At 34.0% G+C, this 24,926-nt stretch overlaps 1 protein-coding gene across 1 annotated transcript; it reads left to right on the top strand.

Annotated features, from left to right (window-relative positions):
• Positions 1 to 16,281: 16,281 nt before the first annotated feature.
• On the top strand, positions 16,282 to 17,360 carry LOC107625643 (18.1 kDa class I heat shock protein). Its single transcript, XM_016328338.3, has one exon. It carries the CDS (start codon positions 16,608 to 16,610, stop codon positions 17,049 to 17,051), a length of 444 nt encoding a protein of 147 aa, XP_016183824.1. The 5' UTR covers positions 16,282 to 16,607; the 3' UTR covers positions 17,052 to 17,360.
• The last annotated feature ends 7,566 nt before the right edge of the window (positions 17,361 to 24,926 follow it).

Here is a 24,926-nt window from a genome sequence, read left to right as displayed (position 1 = left end):
CTCGTGGGTGTGACCTAATAGCTCAATATTATCTTGTTCTTTAACCAAGATGTTTGAAGTTTTTTTTTTTTTTCAAATGAATTTGACAATTTTAAATTTTAGGTATTTAATTACAAACTCACGCACAACTATACACGTACAATTTGATAGATTCTTATATTCTATTATATGTGCTAAACTCATATTTCAAACCTGAGTGCAGCTGCATAAAAACCAACAAATCTGCTATTTGTGACAAACCTACCTGCAAGATATTTGAAATTTAAATTTTGTTTTTAGAAAGTATTCAATGGCCAACCATTTGCTTATAAGTAAAAAATTTCAAGAAAATAATTAGTTACTAATAATATATTTGACCACGGTTCTTACTTAACCAAAAAATAGTTGTTGTGTTACCGTTATTGTTAGAATTTAGAGACAACTATTTTAAAATGTAATCTATGTATACAATAACAAACTACTTAAAAGTTAGTGGCATGCTTCGGAGCCTTTGATGTTGGCGAGGGGGTGGCTTGAAGGGCCCTCAATATGCTGTTAAGGATGGAATACCAAGGACGGGTGAAAGAATAAAGAGAAAGGAAAGAGGAGGTATCACAGTACAATAAAAAAAATTGGGATGGATAAAAGTACACATTAAAAATTATTTTTAATGAATAAAATGTCATATTTTTATAGTAAGGATTTGATATTTATGAATCTTTATATGTATTTTTGTTATCAAAAATAATATTTAAAGTGTATTTTGATATTTACGAATCTTGTGTATTTTTGACTATTTTAAATTTTTTTATATGTATTTTTGTCTATTTATTTAATTGTAGCTGTTTGTTTCCTAAAAATAAAAAATGTCTTTCTATTTTTAAAATTTTTAAGAATTTTGAGAATGTTTTTGAAATTTGTTTTTATACAGGACTAGAAACCAATAGTCTAAAAACTTAATGAGTCTACTTAATTATCACATTTAGTCCTTAGAAATTGCCTAAAAATAGCAGTTATATGATCACAAATTCTAAACCCTTGTACGACACCTGAAATTTTTAACTTGAATTGATAACACCTGAAGAATTTTCATAGTAACATGAAAAAGATCAGTACTATAAATTGGCTGGATGAATTTCTAACTACAACCTGGTGAATATGAAAATGGACATTCAAAAAATTTATAAAAAAGCATACAACAAGAGAAATCTAATAATATAACATTGAAAAAGAAATTAAAAAATATTCATATAAAATGACATCTTCTCTAAAAAAGTGGGACAAGCTAAACACTGATGGAGCATGAAAAATCACAAAGAACAAAGTTGAGAGTGGAGTTTAATCAAAACATACCTAGATGAGTGGATCGGAAAATTTATGGTAAATTTGGAACACTGTAGTGTGGAAGAGACATAGCTTTGGGGCGTTCTTTATGGTTTGAGCTTGGTGTGACAGTTGGAAATGTGTGGAGTTTTGGTAGAGATGAATTTAGAATTTGGATATAAGAACATAACAAGGCCTATAACCTACAACAGTAGCCACAACACCATCCTTAGAGGTATCGAGAGCTTGACAAAGAAATTATGGAAAATTAAATTCCAACATACTTACAGAGAAGCTAACATTTGTGTTGACTAGATTGCTAAAAGCAGCATTCATAAGGAACCAGGATTTCACTTTGTCAATCAATCCTTGGAGGAACTCAAAGTCTTCCTGAGTGATGATGCTAAAGGGGTTTCAATACCCCATATTGTACTTGATGTTTTTTTTGGACGGAGTTCGGGTAAAAAACCACCCGAACTAAGACCCAACCTGACACCAATACAACCATTCCTATCACTATCCAGTTTGACTATCCCAAAGCATGTTTCCTTCCCTGTAACGCTATTTTAAATTAAAACCCATTAGCATTATTGCACACGGGCAAATGAAGAGATGATGGAGATTTGACATAGAGAGAGATCTTGGAAGGAGTTCTTCACAGAAACCAGACTCGATTATGAAAGGAACTACTGCTACACCAGACTGAGTGATGCTGCGAGGTTGGAGCCAGAAACTTCCTTTCTTGGCGACGGCAAACCAAATAAAAAGGGAGACGCATATAGAGCTGCCGCCAGCGAAGGTTGCAATTTCGGCTATCGTGAGAACCAAAGTCGCTATTTGTGGAGATAGAGAGGTATGCCCAATTTTTCCTTTCTGATAATTTGTGCAATTTGGCTGGGTGGGTATGTTGGCCAATTGCTGACAAGTTGGTTCTTTGACTTTAAGATGGCGAGATTGTGAGCCAGCTCATTCTCCTCTCGAGGAATCCAGGTAAATCCACAGTTCGAGAGTCTCTTCTGAATTGTTCTTATGTCTTGAATAATTGGATCCACTTCCCACAAATTTTTTTCTTATTTCAGAATTTGAATTAACTAGCGGCAGTCTGATTCAATTATTGTATTTTCAATGTTGAGATTATCTGCTAGAATCATTGCTTCTTCTAATTGCAATTACTTCTGCAGTGAGACTAGAGTTTGTATGGATCTCAGATATAGTCCCTCCCCTAAGTGATCCATTATAATCCCTGATGATAGTTGCTATTGCTCCAGAATTTGATCTGTTGAAAAAGGATGCATCCGTGTTTAATTTGAGCCAGTTGGAAGGAGGTGCTCTCCATATGATAGGTACTGAACTTTTCCTGATTTATTTTTTGATTTCATTATTGCTCTCTTCTGCTGAATTGAGATAGTCTAGTTCAAGTACTTTAGCATAGTTGATGGTTGACTCTGGATTTAGTTCTGAGTTTTGATAAACTTTTTTGTTCCATGCTTTCTAAATTGCCCACACTATGATGCCGATTTTACTCCAATTCTGGATTGCTTCTGATTTATTTCTTTGATTGTATTTTCTAAGCATCTCTTGTAACCATAATCCTATTGATTTGACGATGTTTTCTTTGTTTAGTGTGCACTATATTTGTGAGCCAAACCATATAGCTCTCGTCCAATCGCATAGTAGTAATGCATGCTCAGTTGTTTCCTCCTCCTACAAACAAATAGGACATAGATTACAATTAGTTATCTTCTTTTTTATTAAATTAATTTTAACTGGCAAAATATTGTGAGTAGCTCTCCTCATAAACATCTTGATCTTTTGGGGAGTTTTCATATTCCATATTCCTATCCAAATATCTTCTATTGAGGAGCTTGTTGAGGGGTTGTCCATTGCACCTTTTTCCTCTTCTTCTTTTTTTGCGATGTGATAGCCGGTCTCGATTGTTTAGTTTTTATCCTGTCTATATGGCCAAATCAGTTTGTCCTGTTCCACTATTCTGTTGATTGGTGTTCGGATGATCTTTTCAGTGATGATCGGGAGAAAAATTTTTTGATCTTAAGTTTGTCCCACTCTCTTGATAGTAGGATCAGCTCCTCCACTCTTTGGTCTTCATTCCTATCCTTATTTCATGGGTGATGCCATATATCTAGTTTCTGATGTTCCTTCTTTGACCTATGATCCATTTTGCTTTGTTCTTCAAAAGCTCCCTCCCTTGTAATATACTATCCCAAATCTAAGATCCTCTTCGATTTTTTTGGCATCCCAAAAGTTATAATCTGAAAAATATAGAGCTTTAAGTATTTGTATCCATACAACATTTGGATGTTTGATGATCCTCCAAGCTTGCTTTGCTAGATGGAAAGTGTTTGGTGTTGAAATTCCTTAAATTCTAGTCCTCTTTCTTTTTTGCTTGTGCAGAACTTTGTCCAGGCCTTCCAATGGATACCCTGTTCTTTTCCTTGATTCTTCCACTAAAATTTGGCCACTTTTGTACTTAACTTGTTGCAAAAAGACTTAGAAAATTTTAAGATACTTATGGCATATGTTGGAATTGCTTGAATGACTGATTTAATGAAGACCTCTTTTCTTGCTTGATTTAACAAATTTTTTTTCCACCTTTCAATCTTGCCATCCACCTTTTCTATTATCCAGTCTAGTGATCTGCTCTTTGATCTATCCCATTGTGCTTGTAAGCCTAAGTATTTTTTTAGGTTGTCCCAAAGCGGAATGTTAAGAATTTCTTCTCTATTGACTCTGAATTGAATTGGAATATGGTTACCATAAATTATTCCAGATTTCTCTAAATTGATAACTTAGCCAAATGCTAAGGTGTACTGGTTTAGAATTTGGACAAATTGGTATATTTCTTCTTCCTTTGCTCCTGAAAAAATAATACAATTATCAACAAATAACAAGTGGGTAATCACTGGTGCTGAAGGAGCTAACTTAATCCCAGCAATAAGATTTTTGTTTAGTGCATTATCCATTAGAATAAAAAACACTTCTAATGCAATCATAAAGAGATAGGGTGAAAGAATATCTCCCTGTCTTAATCCTCTCTAAGGCGTAATCTCTTTGGTAAGAGTTCCATTTATTTTGAACTTGTATGTCACGCTCCTGATGCACTCCATGATAAATTTTACCCACTACTGATGGAATCCAAAAGCCTTAAGTACTTTCTCCATAAAATTTCATTCCATCATATCATAAGCTTTATTCATGTCCAACTTGATAGCTAAGTCTTATGATGCATGCTTCCCTGTACTGGTAATCTTGTGGAAAGCCTCTTAACAATGACTAGGGGTGGCAACAGGCAGGTAGGGGCGGGTTTTTGCTCTACCCGACCCCGTCCCACCGTACAAAAACCCGCATAGAACCCGCCCCGCTTCTACCCGCGGGTAGTATAATGTTGAACCCTAACTCGCTCCTGCGGGTACCCGCCCCGCTCCTATAATTATTAAAATTCAATAAATAAAATTAAATTTCAAAATTTATATAACCATCACCACATACATAACATAAATTAAAGTAAAAATTTAAATATGATACAATATTATTAATCATTTACTAATTATTTTACATATATTATACATATTATATAGTAAAATTATATATATTATATATATATAACGGGGTGGGTAGGGGCGGGTATTACCTAAACCCGACCTCGCCCCGCCCCGCCCCTCCCAAGAACTCGCCCTACTAAAAACCCGCCCCGAGCGGGTAGGGGCGGGGTGGGTACCCGCGGATTTGGGTAGTATTGCCATCCCTAATGACAATATTGTCTTGGATCAATCTTCCACTCACAAACGCACTCTGGATAGGAGATATAATCTTTTCCATGATGTCTCGAAGCCTAGCCACCATTACCTTTGATATAATTTTATACACATAATTGTAGTAACTTATGGGTCTCAGGTGATTGAGAATTTTTGTCTGCTTGATTTTTGGAATAAGAACAACTTGAGTCTTATTAATCTCTTTGGGAATGTGGCCTTCTTCAAAAAAATATTTGACAACCGCACATATGTATTCTTTAATGGTATTCCAATGCTTTTGATAAAATTTACCACTAAGACCGTCGAGCTAGCCCGGGAGCTCTAGTACCATCCATGCTAAAGACAACCTGTTTAATTTCCTCTTCAGTGACTTCTTTTAAAAGATTATTATTCATTATTTAGGTCACTTTACAAGGGATAGATTTGATGCACTCATTTATGTTTGTAGTATCCTTTGAAGAATATATCCCCGAATACTACTCTTCAATCAATCTCAAGATGTCTTCCTAGTTCTGAACCCAATTGCCTTCGTTATTTTTCAATTTGTCAATGTGATTTCTATCCCTCCTATGTATAGTTGATGCATAAAAAAAGCTCATATTGCGATCTCCCCATTTAAGCCATTTGATTCTTGCCCTTTGCCCCACAAAACTTTTCTTTCTGACTCCATAGCTCTTTGATTTTTTGCTTTGCCTCGTTGATTTGGTTTTGTTGAGTAATAGTGTAGGGAGAATTTTAGAGTTGCTGAATCTTGAGTTACTATCTCGCTATCTCCTTGCCCGCTCTTCTGAAACTTGATCTGTTCCATTCTTTCAGCTTCTTGATGCAATTTTTTGTTTTGTTTATCAATCTATTCCAGTTGCCTCCATTGCTATTCTTCTCGAACCATCCTTCCTTGATCATCTGCTTGAATTCCTCTTTGTCATCCCATAGGCTTCATATTTGAACAGCCTTGGGACTTTCTAACTTGGTTTAAGATTAAGGAGAATGGGGCAGTGGTTTGATAAAATAGCTGGTAAGGCAATGAGCATGGCATGACTAAAAATTTGTCTCCTTTTCCAATTGATCATGGCTCTATCAATTCTTTCTCTGGTCACAAAGCGATCTTTTGGGTTGCTAAACCATGTGAATTTACTTCCTTTAAGCTTCATGTCCATGAGATTCTTCTTGTTCACTTATTCTTTGAACACTTCTATTTGGATAGGTGGTTTTGGTTATTTGCTAATCCTTTCATCCTGGTTGAGAATGTCATTGAAGTCCCCAATGAAACAACTTGGCTCGTTTACCAGGTCCTTTGACTCGGATAATGTTTGCCATGTTCTTCTTCTTTGCATGAATATGGGATTTTCGTAGGTAAAGCAGCATTTTCAATCTGAATTATTGTTACTTTTAATATTAGCAATGATAAAATTTTGGCACCATGAATAAACTGAAACATTAACTTTTTCATTCCATAAAAGACATAAACCACCGGACAGACCTCGAGGTTCTATACAAAAAATATTTTTAAATTGGAATTTTCTAGCAATTTTTCTAATTTTATCCTCCTTATCCCTAGTTTCCATTAGATATATTATGGTCGGCTTGTGCTTCAAGCACAGATATTTTAACTCGGAAGCTATCGCGGCCGCCACCACTCCGCGACAGTTCCAGCTTAGGACAATCATGGTTGGGGAGGGGCATGGTTAGGCCCGCCTCCTCAACCCTAGTTGTGCTGCGTCCTTACTGTTGGTTTATATTCTTGATCCTTTTGCTGTTCCTTGATTCTTGATCCTCCTCCCAGTTGGAGTCAGTCAATCTCATAGCTTCTGTCCCTTCTCTTTTTCCTTTGATTTTCAGATTGTGTTGCATTCCTATGCTTAGGACCTCTTCCCAAATTTTCATGTTGCTGTTAAATGGGTTACTTACCTTTGATTTCTCGTCCTCCTCATCTGATATCATTTTCACATAGTAGTAGATTTTTCCTTTTTCATTTCTAAAAGGTTGTCTCTCCTTGTGCCTGCTAATATTCATCCAGTTTTCTACTTCCTCTCTTGTAGTCTACTTTACTTTTTGTTCTTTATCCTATTCTTCATTCTCTGACTATTACTTTCACAGGCCTGGTTGATGTTGCTTGAGGTCTAGAGCCTGAGGTAAATGACCTTGAGGATCCTTTTGTTGATAGTAGCCTTCTTTGTGGTTTACTGAAGAGGCTTGAAGTCCACTTGATTGGTAATTGAGTAGGTCCAAATGATTAAAATCATGAAAGCTGTTTATTTTTTGTTGGGCTTGCTCCATTATCTTCATAGCTTCATTTGTGTGTAAGTCTTTGGGATTGTCCCAATTAGATGGCCCAATTATATCTTTTACCCTTTGCATCCTTTTTTCTTCACCTTGTACCATTTTCTCCTTTTGCTTGCTTTCTTTTGTATTTTTCACGCCATTTTCTTTTGCTGCCATCAGGGTTTTCAATGCTATTTCTAGGAGATTGAGAAGAAGCTCTTCTCGATCATTCAGTTATTTTTCTTGTGGCAGTGGTTTAGCTTCTCTACCTTTTTCTTTCTTTTCACCACCACTCTCTATCACATCTTGACCTCTTGCTTTTCTCGATGACACCTCTATCTCTAAAATCTCTAGTATCTGCTAGTCCTTAACTTTGTCTTCTGAGCTTTGACTACCTTCATCCTCCCTCGTGTGATGTTCACACGCTTCTTCATATTCCATGAACTGTTGTTTCCATTTTTCTTCCTCCTTTTCTGCATTCAAAGGTCTGACCCTCTCTGTTACTAGATCTTTTGGTGAACCTTGGTTTTGTTAGATTCCAGCATGCCATGGCTACTGGATTGTTGTAATTTTTCTTCTCATGTCCAATAACACCGCATTTAAGGCAGAAGCAATCCTGAAGCCTTTCGTATTTGAAACTAATCCAAGTTCTGGCTTTATTATTTCGGTCAAGCCAAAAACCTCTCTGAAGAGGTTGTGTTATGTTAATGGTAGCTCAAAAATGCAGAAAATTCATCTCTATTATTCCCTCCTTTATTGGGTTTTCCACCTCTCCCAGTATTCCAATGAGATTTTCAATGGTTTTGATGTTTCAACATTTAGGTATTCGATCAGAAGTCTATGTACTTGAATTCAAAACTCCATATAGTCGTGGCTAACATCCAATATCGCCTTTTCCTGTAGCCATCTTTGGAGGTTTAGCAGATTCCCTCTAATATTTCAGGGACCATTGTTGAGAAACTTATTTTCCACTCGACTATCCTTGAAGCTTATAAGAATTTTGTTTCTTTCCACTTCCGAAATTGAGACCTCTTTGGGGCTTCCCCACATGTTGAGAATGGAATTCTTAATGGTTTTGAATTTCAGCTCTTTATCTGTGATAATTTTGCCAACCAAATTGAAGCTATCTATTTTAAAACCTGGGCTAGATTGTAGGTTAAGAGTGATGATGACACCTTCAATGGTCGGTTCCCATATTTGGTCTAACCATGTTATAGCTAGGCTATGTGATAGTTAGTAGATAAAGGGTGTGATGGTGTGAGAGATGTAGTGTAAGAAAAAGGTGATGTATCTGGTGCTATTAAATTTTGCCGTATCTGGTTGACATGTGAACTGGTGGGATAAAGTGAAAGAGGTGGGTAATTATGCTTGCGGTTGAGACAAGAATGTATGAAGTCAGATTGTAAATACAGATAGTAACGGATGGACTAAACTGATATGGGTGAGATATACCGTTTTTTAGCACAATGTGTTATAGTTTATGAGTAGGATTCACAGTTACTTGTTGTGGTGAAAGAAATTATTAGAATGGATTAAAGTTATGAGATAAGGATATGCTAAAAGAAGTTTTGAGGTAAAGGTTACTTACTTTCTAGGTACAGAACCAAGAGTTCTGAGATACTCTCCTAGTGAGAGAGGATTCTCTCCATCCTGAGAGAAATTTTGAGAATTCACTCTTATACATTGTAGTAGTTGATGTTTAGTTCTATTTTGTTGTTTACACTGGGCCTTAAACCCCTTTCTTCTACCAAAAAAAAAAATCACCTACACTTTAAAGGAATCAAAACTCAAAAAAAGCCTAAGATAGGCCAAAGCCATATGATTGTATAAGTCTACTCTGACTTAAGAATTAAGTTGGATCACATCAACTTGATTAGATCTTAACTCAGGAAGCACACTGGAAGCCTTATATTCGTAAGATGATCTCATGAGTTTAGTAAAATCTAACTTCCTACTGTGCTAATAATTCTAGCACCAAGAAAAATAAATGACATACGACCCAACATAAAACTTTTTACTTTGGAACAATTATTTACAATAACTCATTTATATTTATATTAGGTAATTTTTGTCCTAAATTAATTACGCTCTACTAAAATATCTGTTAACTTTGGCATTAAATTTTTTTATAAATACTTCAATTATCATTTGAAGAATATTTTTAGAATTTTAAATCATTTTTACCTAAAATTCAAACTCCTTCAAACAACTCAGGTAACACTTCTATACAAAATTGAATATGAAATTCACCCACTAATCGAGTTTCTAATGTTGTTTTCTATTTTTTGTGAAAATAAAATAAAAAATAAATAACTAAACACCCCCTAAATTTTAATTTCTTGACTAATGACGATTAGTAAAATTTTTCCATAAAAGAATATTTTAAATTTAAGATGGGTCATATGCTGCAAGTGGGCCGATTCCATAACATATTTTATATATATATATATATATATATATATAATCTTTTAATTTGATGTTATTTGAAATTATTGTAGAGCTTTATTTTAGATGAAGACTAAGGTAAAATGTGTTGTAATAAAGATGGAATGAATGCCCATTTATCAATTGGGCGGCTGAACTTTTCAAAACTTAACTTCTCAATACAAATTGAGAATTAATGAAGGTTGAATGTTTGAATTTTGTATGTATAAATAGAAGGCATATCCTCACGTAACATATACAACAACAATAAGAATATAACATTCTTCACTCTCTCTCTTTCATACTATTCTCTCTCTTATATACTTTATTTTAATATTATTCAATATATAATTATATCTATTATATTGATATAGTAATTCTAGTGAACATTACTACTAGAGCTATCTAATTATATATTTTTTTATTTTATATTTGTTACCTCTTCCTTATTTATTTATTTAGTTATTTTATAATATGTTATCAGCACAAGACTCTGATCAAATTTTAGGAAGACTTCAGGTAACAAATTTTTATTATGTCGAAGCTCTATCATCTTGAATATAATGCTCTTGATATATCTGAAAATAATTATTTATCATGGATATTAGATGTTAAAATCCATCTTGATTCAATGGATCTTGGAGATACCATTAAGGCTAAAAATAATGCATCCCAGAAGGATAAAACCAAGGCCATGATTTTCCTTCGTCGTCATCTTGAAGTATGATTGAAAAATGAATATCCCACATTAAAAGATCCTGCAGATCTGTGGAAAAGCCTTGAAGAAAGGTACAATCATCAAAAGACGGTGATACTTCCTCAAGCCTGATATGTTAGGAAAAACTTTCTCGACCTTCCATGCCTCGAATATGCTCCTGCAGTAGCAATCGAGAAAAAGGATTTTAAAATTTTTTTTTGAGCTAATTTCTTGCCTTCTTGTTGCTAAGCGCAACAATGAGTTACTCTTAAAAGAATCATGAAGCGCGCCCAGTTGGCGCCGCCCCATTTCCTGAAGTAAATGCGGCAAATTATCCCAGAAGAGGTAAATGGCAAGGTTTTAGTAACAAGAAAAATTATGGAAGGAAAATGAATTATGTTCAAAAGAGAGGATCTCACCAGAAGTGGGATAAAGAAAGAAATAATGGACAAAGTAAATCAATTGAGGATAAATGCTTCCGTTATGGTGGAAAGGGCCATTGGTCACGTACCTGTCGTACCCCAAGGCACCTTGTTGATCTTTATTAAGCATCCTTGAAAAAGGATGACAAAGAAAAGGAAACAAATTTTGTTTCAAATTATGAAAATTTCACCACTCATTATGATGTATCTAATTTCTTTGAGGATCTTGAAGGAAATATTGGCCATTTAATCAATGATGGAATAGTTTAATATGTGTGTTTGTTAAGTATTCATGTGAATCATTTTACTGTGCATGTACTTTTACTCATTTTATTATTATTATTATTATTATTATTATTATTATTATTATTATTATTATTATTATTATTATTATTATTATTATTTGTTTTTGAAGAAAAATGGCAAGGACATATTCTGAAGATATATGCCTTGCGGATAGTGCAAGTTTGCACACTATTCTTAAAAGTGATATATATTTTACCCATTTTGTGGCAAAAGAAGAGTATGTTAATACTATTATTGGCTCGGGCAATGTGATAGAAGGCTCCGGAAGAGTTATAATTTTGTTTTCTGGAGGAACAAAATTTGTAATAAATAATGCACTATTATCTACCAAGTCTCTAAGAAACTTGTTGAGTTTCAAAGATATTCGCCGAAATGGATATCATATTGAGACTATGAATGAGGAAAATCATGAGTACTTATGTATCACAACTCATGATTCAAATAAGAAAGTTATATTAGAAAAATTACCCTCACTTTCATTTGGGTTATATTATACCAAGATTAGTGCAATTGAATCGCATGCCATTGTAAACCAGAAGTTTACTAGCCCAAATGAATTCATAACTTGGCATGATAGATTGGGTCATCCGGGAATAACCATGATGAGGAGAATTATTGAAAACTCCCATGGACATTCACTAAAGAATCAGAAGATTCTTAAAACTAGTGAATTTTGTTGTGTTGCATGTTCTCAAGGGAAGTTAATTTTAAGGCCATCACCAGTAAAGATTGGATTTGAGTCTCCTGAATTCCTAGAAAGGATTCAACGTGATATATGTGGACCTATTCATCCACCATGTGGATCTTTTAGATATTTTATGGTCCTAATAGACGCATCTTCGAGATAGTCACACGTGTGCTTATTATCTTCTCGCAACCTGACGTTTGCGAGATTACTGGCTCAAATTATTCGATTAAAAGCACAATTTCCAGAAAATCCAATCAAAGCAATTCGTCTTGATAATGCTAGTGAATTTACTTCCTAAGCTTTTGATGCTTATTGTATTGCTAATAGAATAAGTGTTGAACATCCAGTAGCTTATGTTCACACACAAAATGAGTTAGTAGAATCACCTATTAAACGCCTCCAATTAATTGCTAGACCCTTACTTATAAGAATAAATCTCCCAACCTCGGTTTGGGGCATGCTATTTTACATGCCGCAGCACTTATTCGTTTGAGGCCAACGAGTTACCAAATGTTTCCCATTTAAGAATATTTGAGTGTGCGATATATGTTCCCATTGCACCACCTAATCGCACCAAAATGGGACTCCAAAGAAAATTGGGATATATGTTGGATATGATTTTTTCTCTATAGTGAGGTATCTTGAGATACAAACCGGAGATGTATTTAAAACCCGGTTTACGGATTGTCATTTTGATGAATCAAAATTTCCAATATTAGGGGGAGAGAATAAGCTTCCTGAAAAGGAACTTAATTGGAATGCATCATCTTTGATGCATTTAGATCCTCGATCAGGGCAATGTGAACTAGAAGTTTAAAAGATTATACATTTGCAAAGAATAGCAAATGAATTGCCTGATGCATTTTCCGATACAAAGAGGATAACCAAATCTTATATACCAGCGGAAAATGCTCCAATTCGAATTGATGTCCCAGTAGGACAAGTAGCCACTGAAGCAAATTCACGCCAGAAGCGTGGCAGGGAAAAAAATGTCCCAATTCGAATTGATGTCCCAGTAGGACAAATAGCCACTGAAGCAAATACACGTCAGAAGCGTGGCAGGCCTGTCGATTCCAAAGATAAAAATCTTCGAAAGAGAAAAGAGGTAAATACTATTCCTGTTGAAAAAGACACAGTAAAGACACCTCTAGTTTTCCAAAATTCTGATATAATTTTAACGCCAGAAGACGTTTAGGTACCTGAAAATTGTGAAAATGATGAGATCTCGATAAATTATGTCTTTACAGGAGAGAAATGGGACCGAAATAAGACAATTATCAATGAAATATTTATATATAATGTGACATTAAATATCATGTATGAAAGTAAGGATCTTGAGCCAAGATCAGTCGAAGAATGTCGATAAAGAAATGATTGGCTAAAATAGGAAGCAGCCATGAAGGCTGAATTAGACTCACTTGCAAAACGTGAAGTTTTTGGACCTGTAGTCCGTACATCTGAAGATGTAAAACCTGTTGGATACCGATGGGTATTTGTGGAAAAACGAAATGAGAAAAATGAAGTTGTGCACTACAAAGCCCGACTTGTGGCACAAGGTTTTTCACAAAGGCCCAGTATAGATTATGAAGAAACGTATTCCCCTGTAGTGGATGCGATAACATTGCGTTATTTGGTCAGTTTATCTGCATATGCATTTAATGGATGTGGTAACAGCCTATTTATACGGCTCATTAGATCGGGATATCTATATGAAAGTCCCTGAAGGGCTAAAGATATCTAAACCATCCAATGAATATTCACAGGGGTTATACTTAGTTAAATTGCAAAGATCTTTATATGGTCTAAAGTAATCTGGATGAATGTGGTATAATCGTCTTATTGAGTATCTGGCCAAAAATGGATTCAAGAATGATGATATATGTCTATGTGTTTTTATAAAGAAATCTGCATCTAGATTCATTATAATTGCTGTGTACGTTGATGATTTAAATATCATTGGAACTCCTGAAGAGATTCCAACAATTATAAAAACTCTAAAGGAAGAGTTTAAGATGAAAGATCTTGGAAAGACTAAATTTTGTCTCGGCCTGCAGATCGAGCATACAAAAGATGGGATCTTTATTCATCAAACAACATACACAGAGAAGATCTTGAAAAGATTTTATATGGATAAGTCACATCCCTTGAGTACCCCAATGATCGTAAGATCTTTGGATGTGAAAAATGATCAATTCCGTCCTAAAGAAGAAAATGAAGATATCCTTGGTCCAGAAGTACCATATCTTAGTGCCATTGGAGCGCTAATGTATCTTGCTAATAATACACGACCTGATATATCATTTGCTGTGAACCTACTAGCAAGATATAGTTCCTTTCCAACCAGAAGACATTGGAGTGGAATCAAACAAATATTTTGATATCTTCATGGAACGGTTGATATGGGATTGTTTTATCCCTATGGATCCAAGTCACAATTAGTTGGCTATGTAGATGCTGGATACTTGTCTGATCCACATAAAGGGAGATCTCAAACAGGATACCTGTTCACATATGATGGTACTGCTATATCATGGAGGTCCACGAAACAGACGATTGCTGCAACATCCTCTAATTATGCCGAAATATTAGTGATTCATGAAGCAAGTCGCGAGTGTTTTTGGCTCAGGAGTTTGATCCAATATATTCTGTCATCATGTGAACTGATTGATCATAAGATAGCTCCAACTGTTCTGTTTGAAGATAATACAGTATGCATTGCTCAACTTAAAGGTGGATACATTAAAGGTGATAGAACAAAGCATATTTCTTCCAAATTCTTCTTCACTCATGATCTTCAAAATCAAGGAACAATTGATATCCAACAGATCCGCTCAAGTAACAATCTGGCAGATTTATTCACAAAGTCACTCCCAAAATCCTCCTTTGAAAGATTGGTACATGAGATTGGGATCAGCCGATTTCGAGACATTAAATGATGTCGGCAAGAGGGGGAGACTGTACTTTTTTTTTTCTTGGTCAGGTTTTTTTCCCATTGGGTTTTTCTTGACAAGGTTTTTAATGAGGCAGCCCCCATCACAAAGGATATTGTACCCTTTTTCCTTCACTAAGGTTTTTTTTTTCCCACTGAATTTTTCTTTAGTAAGGTTTTAACGAGGCAATAATCCTAAATGGGCATCTAAGGGGGAGTATTGTGATAAAGATGGAATGAATGCCCATTTATCAATTGGGCGGCTGAGCTTTTCAAAACTTAACTTCTCAATACAAATTGAGAATTAATGAAGGTTGAATGTTTGAATTTTGTATGTATAAATAGAGGGCATATCCTCACGTAACATATACAACAACAATAAGAATATAACATTCTTCACTCTCTCTCTTTCATACTATTCTCTCTCTTATATATTTTATTTTAATATTGTTCAATACATAATTATATCTATTATATTGATATAGTAATTCTAGTGAACATTACTACTAGAACTATCTAATTATATTTTTTTATTTTATATTTATTACATCTTCCTTATTTATTTATTTAGTTATTTTATAACAAAATGCGTTTAAATAGGAACGTTTGATCTTGTCTATTGATTAGATTGTTATATTCTTGAATTTGTTTAAAATTTAAATTTTTAACAAAAAATTAATAAAAGATTATTTTATTTTTAATTATTTTTTGTAAATTTTATAATATTATTTTTTACTTTTATTTTATTATCATTTTGATATATTTTATTTTTTGTGAATTTAATAATTTATTTTGAATTAAATTTTATTTATAATTCTTTTAATATTTTTTTTCACTTTTTAAAGATCTATATTTTAATTTATTAAATTGTCTAATTTTTATTGCTAATTATTATATTTTTAATCTAATCATTCTTATTCATTTTTAATTTTTTTGAATAAAATTTAGGTTTAATTACTCTATTGGTCTCTATAGTTTTATCAAATTTTTAATTAGGTTCTTATTCTTTTTTTTCTTTCAATTAGGTCCCTACACTGCTTTTAATTTTGTAATTATGTCCTTTTCATGTTAAAAATATTAAAATTAACATAATATTTTTACTAAAATATATGTGGTCAAAGATTTAATTAAGTTTTTAATCATAAATACCTTCAATTTGTAAAAAAATATTCAATTAATTCTAATATTTTTTACACTAGAAAGGACTTAATTACAAAATTAAAGCAGTGTAAGAATCCAATTAAAAAAATATAAAAATCTAATTAAAATTTAGTGAAATTATAAAGACTAATAGGATAAATCTAAAATTTATTATAAAATAAAAAATTTAAAATAAATAAACAATTTTAGAAAACGTTGTTTTTATGTCTTTATACCAATGGTGGCCTTATTTAAGCTTGAAAAAAAAATGTTTAAAATACTTTTTTTTTTCTAAAGAAGTAAGGAAAATACTTAAAGCTAAGGAAATGAGAAGAAGGTTCTCTTCCCTTCTCTTCTCTTCTGCTTCATATCCAAATCAAATCATGATAAAGGAAATTAAACCTATCAGAAAAGCCATTGAGAAATAGTAAAAGAAATTAGTAGAACATTGTGGAGACACATCGATAACTCAATCATCACAACCATCGAACAAGCCCGAAACTTCACGATAACCCATCATCGGCACTTGAATTATTATTATAAATAAGCCACTCATCTTCCTTCAATTTCATCATCACTAGAATAATCATCGAAGATTTAATTCCTTCAAAGCTCAATTCTCCTCTTTTTTACACAAGACAAAAAACAAAGCTCATCAAGAAACATGTCTCTGATTCCTTCATTGCTAAGCAACAGGAGCACCTTGCTGGACCCATTCTCCTCAGACATATGGGCACCATTCGGCTCCAACAACGAGGTTTCGAGCTTCACAAACGCACGTGTGGATTGGAAGGAGACGCCGGAAGCGCACGTGTTCAAAGCGGACTTGCCGGGGCTGAAGAAAGAAGAAGTGAAAGTAGAAGTGGAAGAAGGGCGCGTGCTGCAGATAAGCGGGGAGAGGCGCGTGGAGAAGGAGGAGAAGAAGGAGGATGAGAAATGGCATAGAGTGGAGAGGGGACGTGGAAAGTTCTTGAGGAAGTTCTGGCTTCCGGAGAATGCAAAGGTTGATGAGGTTAAGGCTTCAATGGAGAATGGTGTGCTCACTGTTACGGTTCCTAAGTTGCCGGAGAAGAAGCCTGAGGTCAAAACCATTGAGATCTCTGGCTGAGTTGTAATGATGTTTTGATTTGGATGATGATGATGATGCATGATTGTGTTTTTGGATTTTCAGTTGTTTTTGATTTTATGTTCGTTATGTTTGGGAAAGTTCAATAATTGAGATGTGTGTATGTGTGAAATTGTGTTTGGTTAAGTAAATCACCATGTCGATGTAGAAAAATGCTATTCAAGCATTCCAGGAAATCTAATATAAGTAATCTATTTTTTTTTTTTAAATTAGGAGCGACACTGGAATTTACAATCTTTAAAATAAGTATAGAAAAATTATGTCCTCTCAATTATAGTTTATTTATTTTATTGGTAAGTAATCTATTAATATAATTTTATTGGCAAGTAATCTATTAAAAAAAATATTATCAAATCAAATTTAATTTAAATATAATTTTATTTTTTATTTTAAATAATATTCATATATATTAAAATCAACCTCTTAAAATCGCTACATTCTTTTAAAAGTGAATATCTATCTCCACTTCTAATAATTTTTTTGTTACGAGATTTTAACAAAAAAAATTATTTTTTTTCACTTTTGATTTTTAATTCTGTAAGCTTAGTTATTTTCTCTATTAATGATTTTTTTTGAGTTAATGAAATGTGTCTATATGGCACTTAATTAAATACCAATTAAGGTTGACGAATTTTTTTTATTAAAAATTTTGTTGTCTTTTTTAAAATAATTATTCGAATTTTTTAAAAAATTTTTTATTTTTCAGTACTTTTATTTATATATATTGACTAAATTTATTGTATAAAAATTAAGAAATATTAGTGATTTAAAATTTTTTCTCTTATAAAAATTGAATAAAAAAAATACATATTAATAAAAAAATATTACTAATTATTGTTATCAATTTTATTTATTTGTTATTAGTTATTTTAAAATATTAAAATTTAAATTTTTAATATTATATTATATCTACATAATTAATTAACATAAAGATTCTTATTTGTTGCATCTATTTTAAATAAAATATTATATTATTTTTTGTTATCTATTATAAAATAAAATATATACTTCTAATAATAATAATAATAATAATAATAATAATAATAATAATAATAATGATAATGATAATGATAATGATAATGATAATGATGATGATGATTTTTTTGTGAATTATAATAGTTAATTTAAATTCAATATATCTAAAACTTAACATAATTTTAATAATATAGTATTTTAACCAATTTTTAAAACAACAATAATAAAAAATTAAAAAATATATACTCCGTTTAATTTCTATAAATAAAAAATTACTAGTATTTTTTAAATTTTTTATTTAAATAAAATAATAGAAGATCAAAATTACTTAAATCTTCTAAATGAAATTTGACAACGTAAATTTTTTAAACCATATAATATATAAATCGTTTTAGGGTGATATGTGTTATATAATGCATGAAACATGTTACTCTAGGATGATTTGTGCTTGAAATGTATTGGATAAATATACATAAATTATCCCAGGCTATTATGCTTCGCAAGATGTATATAAATCGTCCCACCTCAGTATGTATAATGCTTTTTAACCTAAAGCTCATAACTCTAGCACGATTTACGTGCAGCTATTCAACTCCCAGCACCTTAGCACGATTTATATGCAAATATCTTAAAGCACATTAGGCTGTGATAATTTACGTTGAAAAACATAAAGCTCTTGACCATGGAACGATTTATGTACTTAAAGAGGCTATAAATAAACAAACATGACGTATATCGAGCCATAGTTAAATTGAGGATTTTGGAAGATGGCTGAGAGTGTATTTTTGCTAGTTCATTACTGAGAAAAATTGATAAAAACACAAGTGAGGGTGTAACGTTCACTAGTAAAAAGCAGGTCAGAGTGTTCGTAAATCTTTCAACGAGTTTAGAGGATTTACGAAATAGTATATTATAGAAGTTAGGACAGTGCGGTAAAAAAGTGTTAAGTAATTATTTTTTCGGATTCCTATCTCACTCAGGCAAGGTTATGTGAAGTTTGGAAAGTATGTGATGTTAGGCGATAACGACATTTGTGTTATATTTTACAGTCAATCTAGATTTTTAGATTTGGGGGCTATGGAGTTGTTTGCGAGAATGGTTGGTGTGGAGGGTAGCTCAGGTGGAACTACTCCGAATCTGCCAACCGTCGGGCTAGAATATGGTTCTAGTGCCATTCCAACCGATCACGATGTCATCGTCCATATTTCATCTCCATCATTTGCAGCAGATTTGCCCGTTTAGGCCGATAATGTAGTCGACTTAGGTGATGTGCGTACCTTTGGGGAGCTTGCAGCTGCAATTAGAGTAGCACCGTTATTGAATGGTACACCAGCATTCATAGAGGTCAGAGATAGGGATCCACTTGTTGAGGCCATGGGCGATGATGAGTCAGATTCGGAACCACCCATTATTGGTAATGATACAGACGGTGAGGAAGACACAACATGAGTTGGGAGATTACAAGGGCAATCAAGCTCTCAGACACAACAGTACCCTCCACTCTTCTCTACTTTGGATCTTAACGCGATGAATTAACCAGCATTTCTAGGTCAACAACTGTCTGCTATTCACGGAGACGGGCATGGTATACTTGGCACAGAGGAGTTTTAAATCGGGCAACGGTTCCAAAATAAGGAGGAAGTTGTGTTGACAGTGAAGAGTTATAATATTCGTCGAGTGTAGAGTATAAGGTGTTTGAGTCCAATTAGTTGAAGCATCATGGAAAGTGTATGCAGTTTGAAAATGGGTGTAATTGGCTGATACGTGTGACTATGTGGCAGAGAAAAAGCTACTAGAAAGTCTGAAAGTACAACGGGCCGCTGATGCGTGAGCATCTTTCTTGTCTTTTCTTAGTAATTTGCATGTGGATTTGCTATATTGTTCTGAAATTTAGGTGTTTTAAACCACTATGAATGCTACTTTGAGATGTTTTACAATTTGATTTATTACAGGTGGCATTCGGGCGAGTTTGGCAAAGTGCAAAGAGAATTTGTGAATGCTATCGATCCTGACCTCCTCACACTACAACGAGCATAACTTGATCTACAAAAGTCCAATTGATGCATTTTCAGCAGTATTGGAAAGCCAACTTTCAAAGATTTCTAACAATATATAATAGTTTATTGTTACTTGCTGGATTTAGAGCAAAAAGTGGTGCCAAACACTACATCACGGCGTTTGGTGCCATGTTGAATGCCATACATCACAAGCCCTCAAGCCAAACGCCTGGATTACCAAGTATGGCGCCACACCTACTCCTCAAGTCAGGCGCCACTCCTTCCAAGTATGGCGCCAATCCCTGCGCCCAAACGAATCCTGCAACGCAATCCCGTATATTTGATTTATATTTTAATTTATTTTTAATTAGAAAAAAGATATTAATTAAGTTTTGGAATTTAATTTTCAAATCAATTAGGTTAAATATAAAAGAGAAGATATCTCAGCCCTGCAGGCTCGCTTCTCTTCGACTGCACTTTTTAATTTTACAACTTCTTGAGTTTTTCTGCACCATGAGCAACTAAACATCCATTGTTAAGGTTAGGAGCTCTGTTTATTTGGATGGATTAATAACTATTGTTTTCTACTTCTGATTTATGCACTAATTTACATTCAAGAATCTATTTCGTTCTTCATCCTACGGATTAGAGTATATTAAAAATAACTCTTTTCTAAATTGAATTCTTGTTGAATCTTGGAAAAGTTATCTCACCTGAATAATAGCTTGAAACTGAATTCTCATGACTCTCTAATTATCAAGATTTAATGTGATACGTGGCATATAATCATATCATCTTTGAATTTTTAGGATTTTGTGTGGCTTATAAACTAGGATTTGAACTTAAACCCTCTAATTAAATTAAGTGACCAAGGAATTGGCGGTTAATTGAGTTAGAAGAGGATTAAATTACCAAGAAATTGGAGTCTAATCACTTAAAGTTTACTGTGAATTGAATCTTTTTATAATCAAGGTAGCTAATAAGAATTGTTAATCCAGAAATCTGAACATCTCTAGAACCTTAACTGTTTTCTTACATTATTGCTCCCAACCAATTTACTATTTGCTTTCTTCACTTTTTTGAATCACTGTTTGGTGCAATTTGAACTCAAAACACTCCTTTTCTTTTGTCTGACTAAGTTGATCACTCAATTATTGTTGCTTGATCCATCAATCCTCGTGGGATCGACCCTCACTCACCTGAGGTTTACTTAGTACGACCCAGTGCACTTGCCGGTTAGTTTGTGGTTTATAAAATCCGCACCAATTTTTTGGCGCCGTTACCGGGGATTGACTATAATTGATAATTACCCGTTGTTTAATTGCTTAGATTAGACGTTATTTGCTTTAATTTGTTTGCAATTTTTCCCTGAATTTCGAAATTAAGTTTGGTGTTTCTTAGTTTATTTATTTTATTTTCTTATTTCTTTTCTTTATATTTTTGAAAATTTTTGTTCCCTTTTTCTTATATGTTTTCGAAATTTTTAGCTCCATTTATTTAGTTTTATTTCTTTTACTTAGGTTACCTCACGGAAAATTCTTTTCATTCTGACGTAGAGATTCTCACTTTTTTTTATTTTCTGTTTGTTTATGAGTAGGAACAGAGACAAGAAACCTCTTCTTGACTTTGATCCTGAGATTGAGAGGACTTTGAGAAGGAGTTTACAGCAGGCTAGAATTTACAAAGCTGCTGAGAATCTCAAGGATAATCTTAAGAAGGAATCTGAAAAATTAACTATAGAGCTGAACAACAACATTGTTGCTATTCCTAATGCTCCTTATGCTCCTAATGTACTTGAGCATCCTAGAAAGACACTTGACTCACACACTTCTCCTAGTCCTAACTTCTATGGTAACAATATTGTTGTACCTCCTGTGGGTGCTAATAACTTTGAGCTGAAGCCTCAACTTATTTTTCTGGTGCAACAAAATTCTCAGTTTCATAAACTCCCACAGGAAGACCCAAACTTATTCATCTCTAATTTTCTACAAATCTGTGACACGATGAAGACCAATGGCGTTCATCCTGATGTCTATAGGTTGTTGCTCTTTCCGTTTGCTATGTGGGACAGAGCCAAGCAGTGACTTGACACACAACTCAAGGAGAGCTTGGATACATGAGACAAGTTGGTCAATAGATTTTTAATCAAATTCTTTTTACCTCAGAAGCTAAGTAAGCTGAGAATAGATGTTCAGACTTTCAGGCAGAAAGAGGGTGAATCTCTCTATGAAGTTTGGGAGAGGTATAAGTTGATGCTCAGAAAATGTCCTCCTTACATGTTTTCGTACTGGATTCAGTTACAGATTTTCTATGATGGAGTTATTGAGGTTGCCAAAATGTCTTTGGATAATTCTATAGGCGGATCTCTTTACATGAAAAAGATCCTGAGGAGGCTCTAGATTTGATTGAGATGGTTGCTAATAACCAATATTAGTATTCTTCTGAGAGAACATCTGTGAGAAAAGGAGTCATAAAATTGGATGCTTTTGACACAATTCTTGCTAACGAAATTATTCAACTTGTAGACAAAACAACTACACGAACATCAACTACTAACGAGCTACATTAACTAGAAACAAAGCAAACATTGTCCTCTTGATTCGATTTAGAACAATAATCCAATTCGCCCTAGTTTAACTGATCTAAACTTGCATTATTCATTGTTTTCGAACACAAAAAACTTATACGAATTTAATTTCACTAGTTGATTTCACTGTTTGATCGAAAACAAATTCAAATCAAATAGCATTCATAATAAAAGCAAAAATCTATAGAGAAAGAGAAAAAAATTTGTAAAGAACGTAGACAGAGTTAATACTTATTTTGGCCCCTAAAATTTTTGAGTAGCCTCAATTTGGACCCCAAAATTTATAGTTGCCCAATTAAAACCCTCAAATATTGAATCGTGACCCACGTTTGCCCCGTAGCTATCTCCGTTAACGGAGATCTGATGTGGCATGTTAAATTGACACATAGGAAAGCCTAAAATGATGTCGTTTTATGTTCCCTCCCAGTTTTAACTCAATGTGACGTCGTTTAAGGGCTTCATTGGGTTAAAAAAGTTGGGCCAACGTGTAGATGAAGACACAGACGTAGCTTAACCCTTCTTCTTCCTTCTCTTTGTCTTCTATTCTTCTTCTCCACGTTGTTGTTCTTCTCGCATGCTTGACTATGAAAAAGAAGAATCAGAGTAACATTGGTGGTGTATTGGACTGCTGGGTGAGGTTGCTGACGAACTAACATGGGCGCAAAAAAGAAACGAAGAAGATCAGGTTAGGAAGTGAAGTTTTATTTTTTTTTCACAAATTTCTTAATACTCTGTTTTTGGCTTTTGTTTGGGTTTTTGTATTGCATTGTTATTGTCGAAGCAAGGTGCTGGTTATATTTAGGGCATTGAAAATTGTTGCATGTGAATAATGCTAGGTTTTTTTTTCCTTGATGAAGAAGAGAATGTCGATTTTATCTTTTGCTGTCTGTGAAAAAATGTTATCATGTGTGTGTTATTGCTTATGTTTAAAAAATCTGTTGTTTTAAAATGAATGATGATCTATTGTCCTGTTTGAAGTTTGAAGTCAGTTAAGTCAGTATGCTTTATTTTTTAAAATTATTGTTGAGATTTTTGTTATTTTGCAATGTAGATGGATGATGATATAACAATTGTTATCCACCATGGAGGAAGTTTTGAGACAAAAGAAGATGGAGAAGTTGTGTATGTCGGAGACCAAATTGAACAGTTATTTGGACTAGAGGAAGATACATTGGACGTGTTCTCAATAAGAAATTATTAGAAGGTTCTAGGATATGACAACTTGAAGAAGTGCTGGTGGCTAGCTCCTGGGAGGCCTTTGAAGACTGGATTGAGAGCACTGTCACATGACCGAGCTCTTAGCTAGAGATGTGCTTTCACGCAAAGAATAATGAAGGTGTAGTGTATGTGTACCTTGAGCATGGAAATTCTGAACATGAAGGTGATGAGGTTCCACAACTGGTCCCTATGACCCCCAGTCCAAAAATCATGGTATCTGACACACCTCAAATCCATCCTCATGTATTCCAAACACACCCCTTGAACAAGATACAATCACATTCCCTGAAGCAAACTCTGCACCCCTAGGCCAACTGAACTCTGTTCCTCCAAGTCAGCCCCACTCTAAACCTCAAACCAAACCCACCTCAAATTATCCAGCCCAACCCACCTTTGAACCTGCAGCCCAGCCCAAGTCAAAGCCTGCAGTCCAACCCAACTGTTCACTTGCAGCCCAGCCACATCCACACTTCCAGCCCAGCCCACCTCCACACCTCTATCCCAGCCTAAACCAATGCCTATTTCTAATCCATGTTCTTCTAAATCAAAAAATAATAAATCTGAGAAGTCTATTCCACCCACCACTACAAAGAATTTTAAAACAAGTGTAAAAAAAATTCAAAGTCTACCCCAAAGAAAGGTGCTGTCAAGAAGGTACCGATACCACCACCAAAACGAGTGACACGATCAGCTTCAAGATTTGCACCCAGAGGGAAGAAGGTTGTTGGTGAGGTCCCATCCGTGACATTAAGCAGTGACAGTAGTGACTCGTATGAGAGTGCGGAAGATGAACTTTATAGGCCTGGACCCGAGGCTTTTGAGAGTTCAAGTAATGATGAATCTGATTCTGAAGTTGCTACAGCAAGACCCAGGGAGTTGAAAATGAAAAAGAATAAGGCAAAAGGTAAGATATGTCTCGAAAACTTGTGTGAAGAAAATGAGCTGATAGTTCAGAATTCTAATGAGGAAGTTGATCTGGGCCAAGTGATTGGAAAAGCCCCTGAGGTCCAGCCACCATATGACGCCTTTGATGCATACCACGATGATTCTGATGGAAATGACTCATGGAAATCTGAGGAA

This window comes from Arachis ipaensis, chromosome B2 (genome assembly GCF_059453495.1).
Source record: "Arachis ipaensis isolate K30076 ecotype BB chromosome B2, ASM5945349v1, whole genome shotgun sequence".
In the NCBI taxonomy this organism is placed as follows: domain Eukaryota; kingdom Viridiplantae; phylum Streptophyta; class Magnoliopsida; order Fabales; family Fabaceae; genus Arachis; species Arachis ipaensis.
This window is presented reverse-complemented; position numbering and strand designations above follow the sequence as displayed.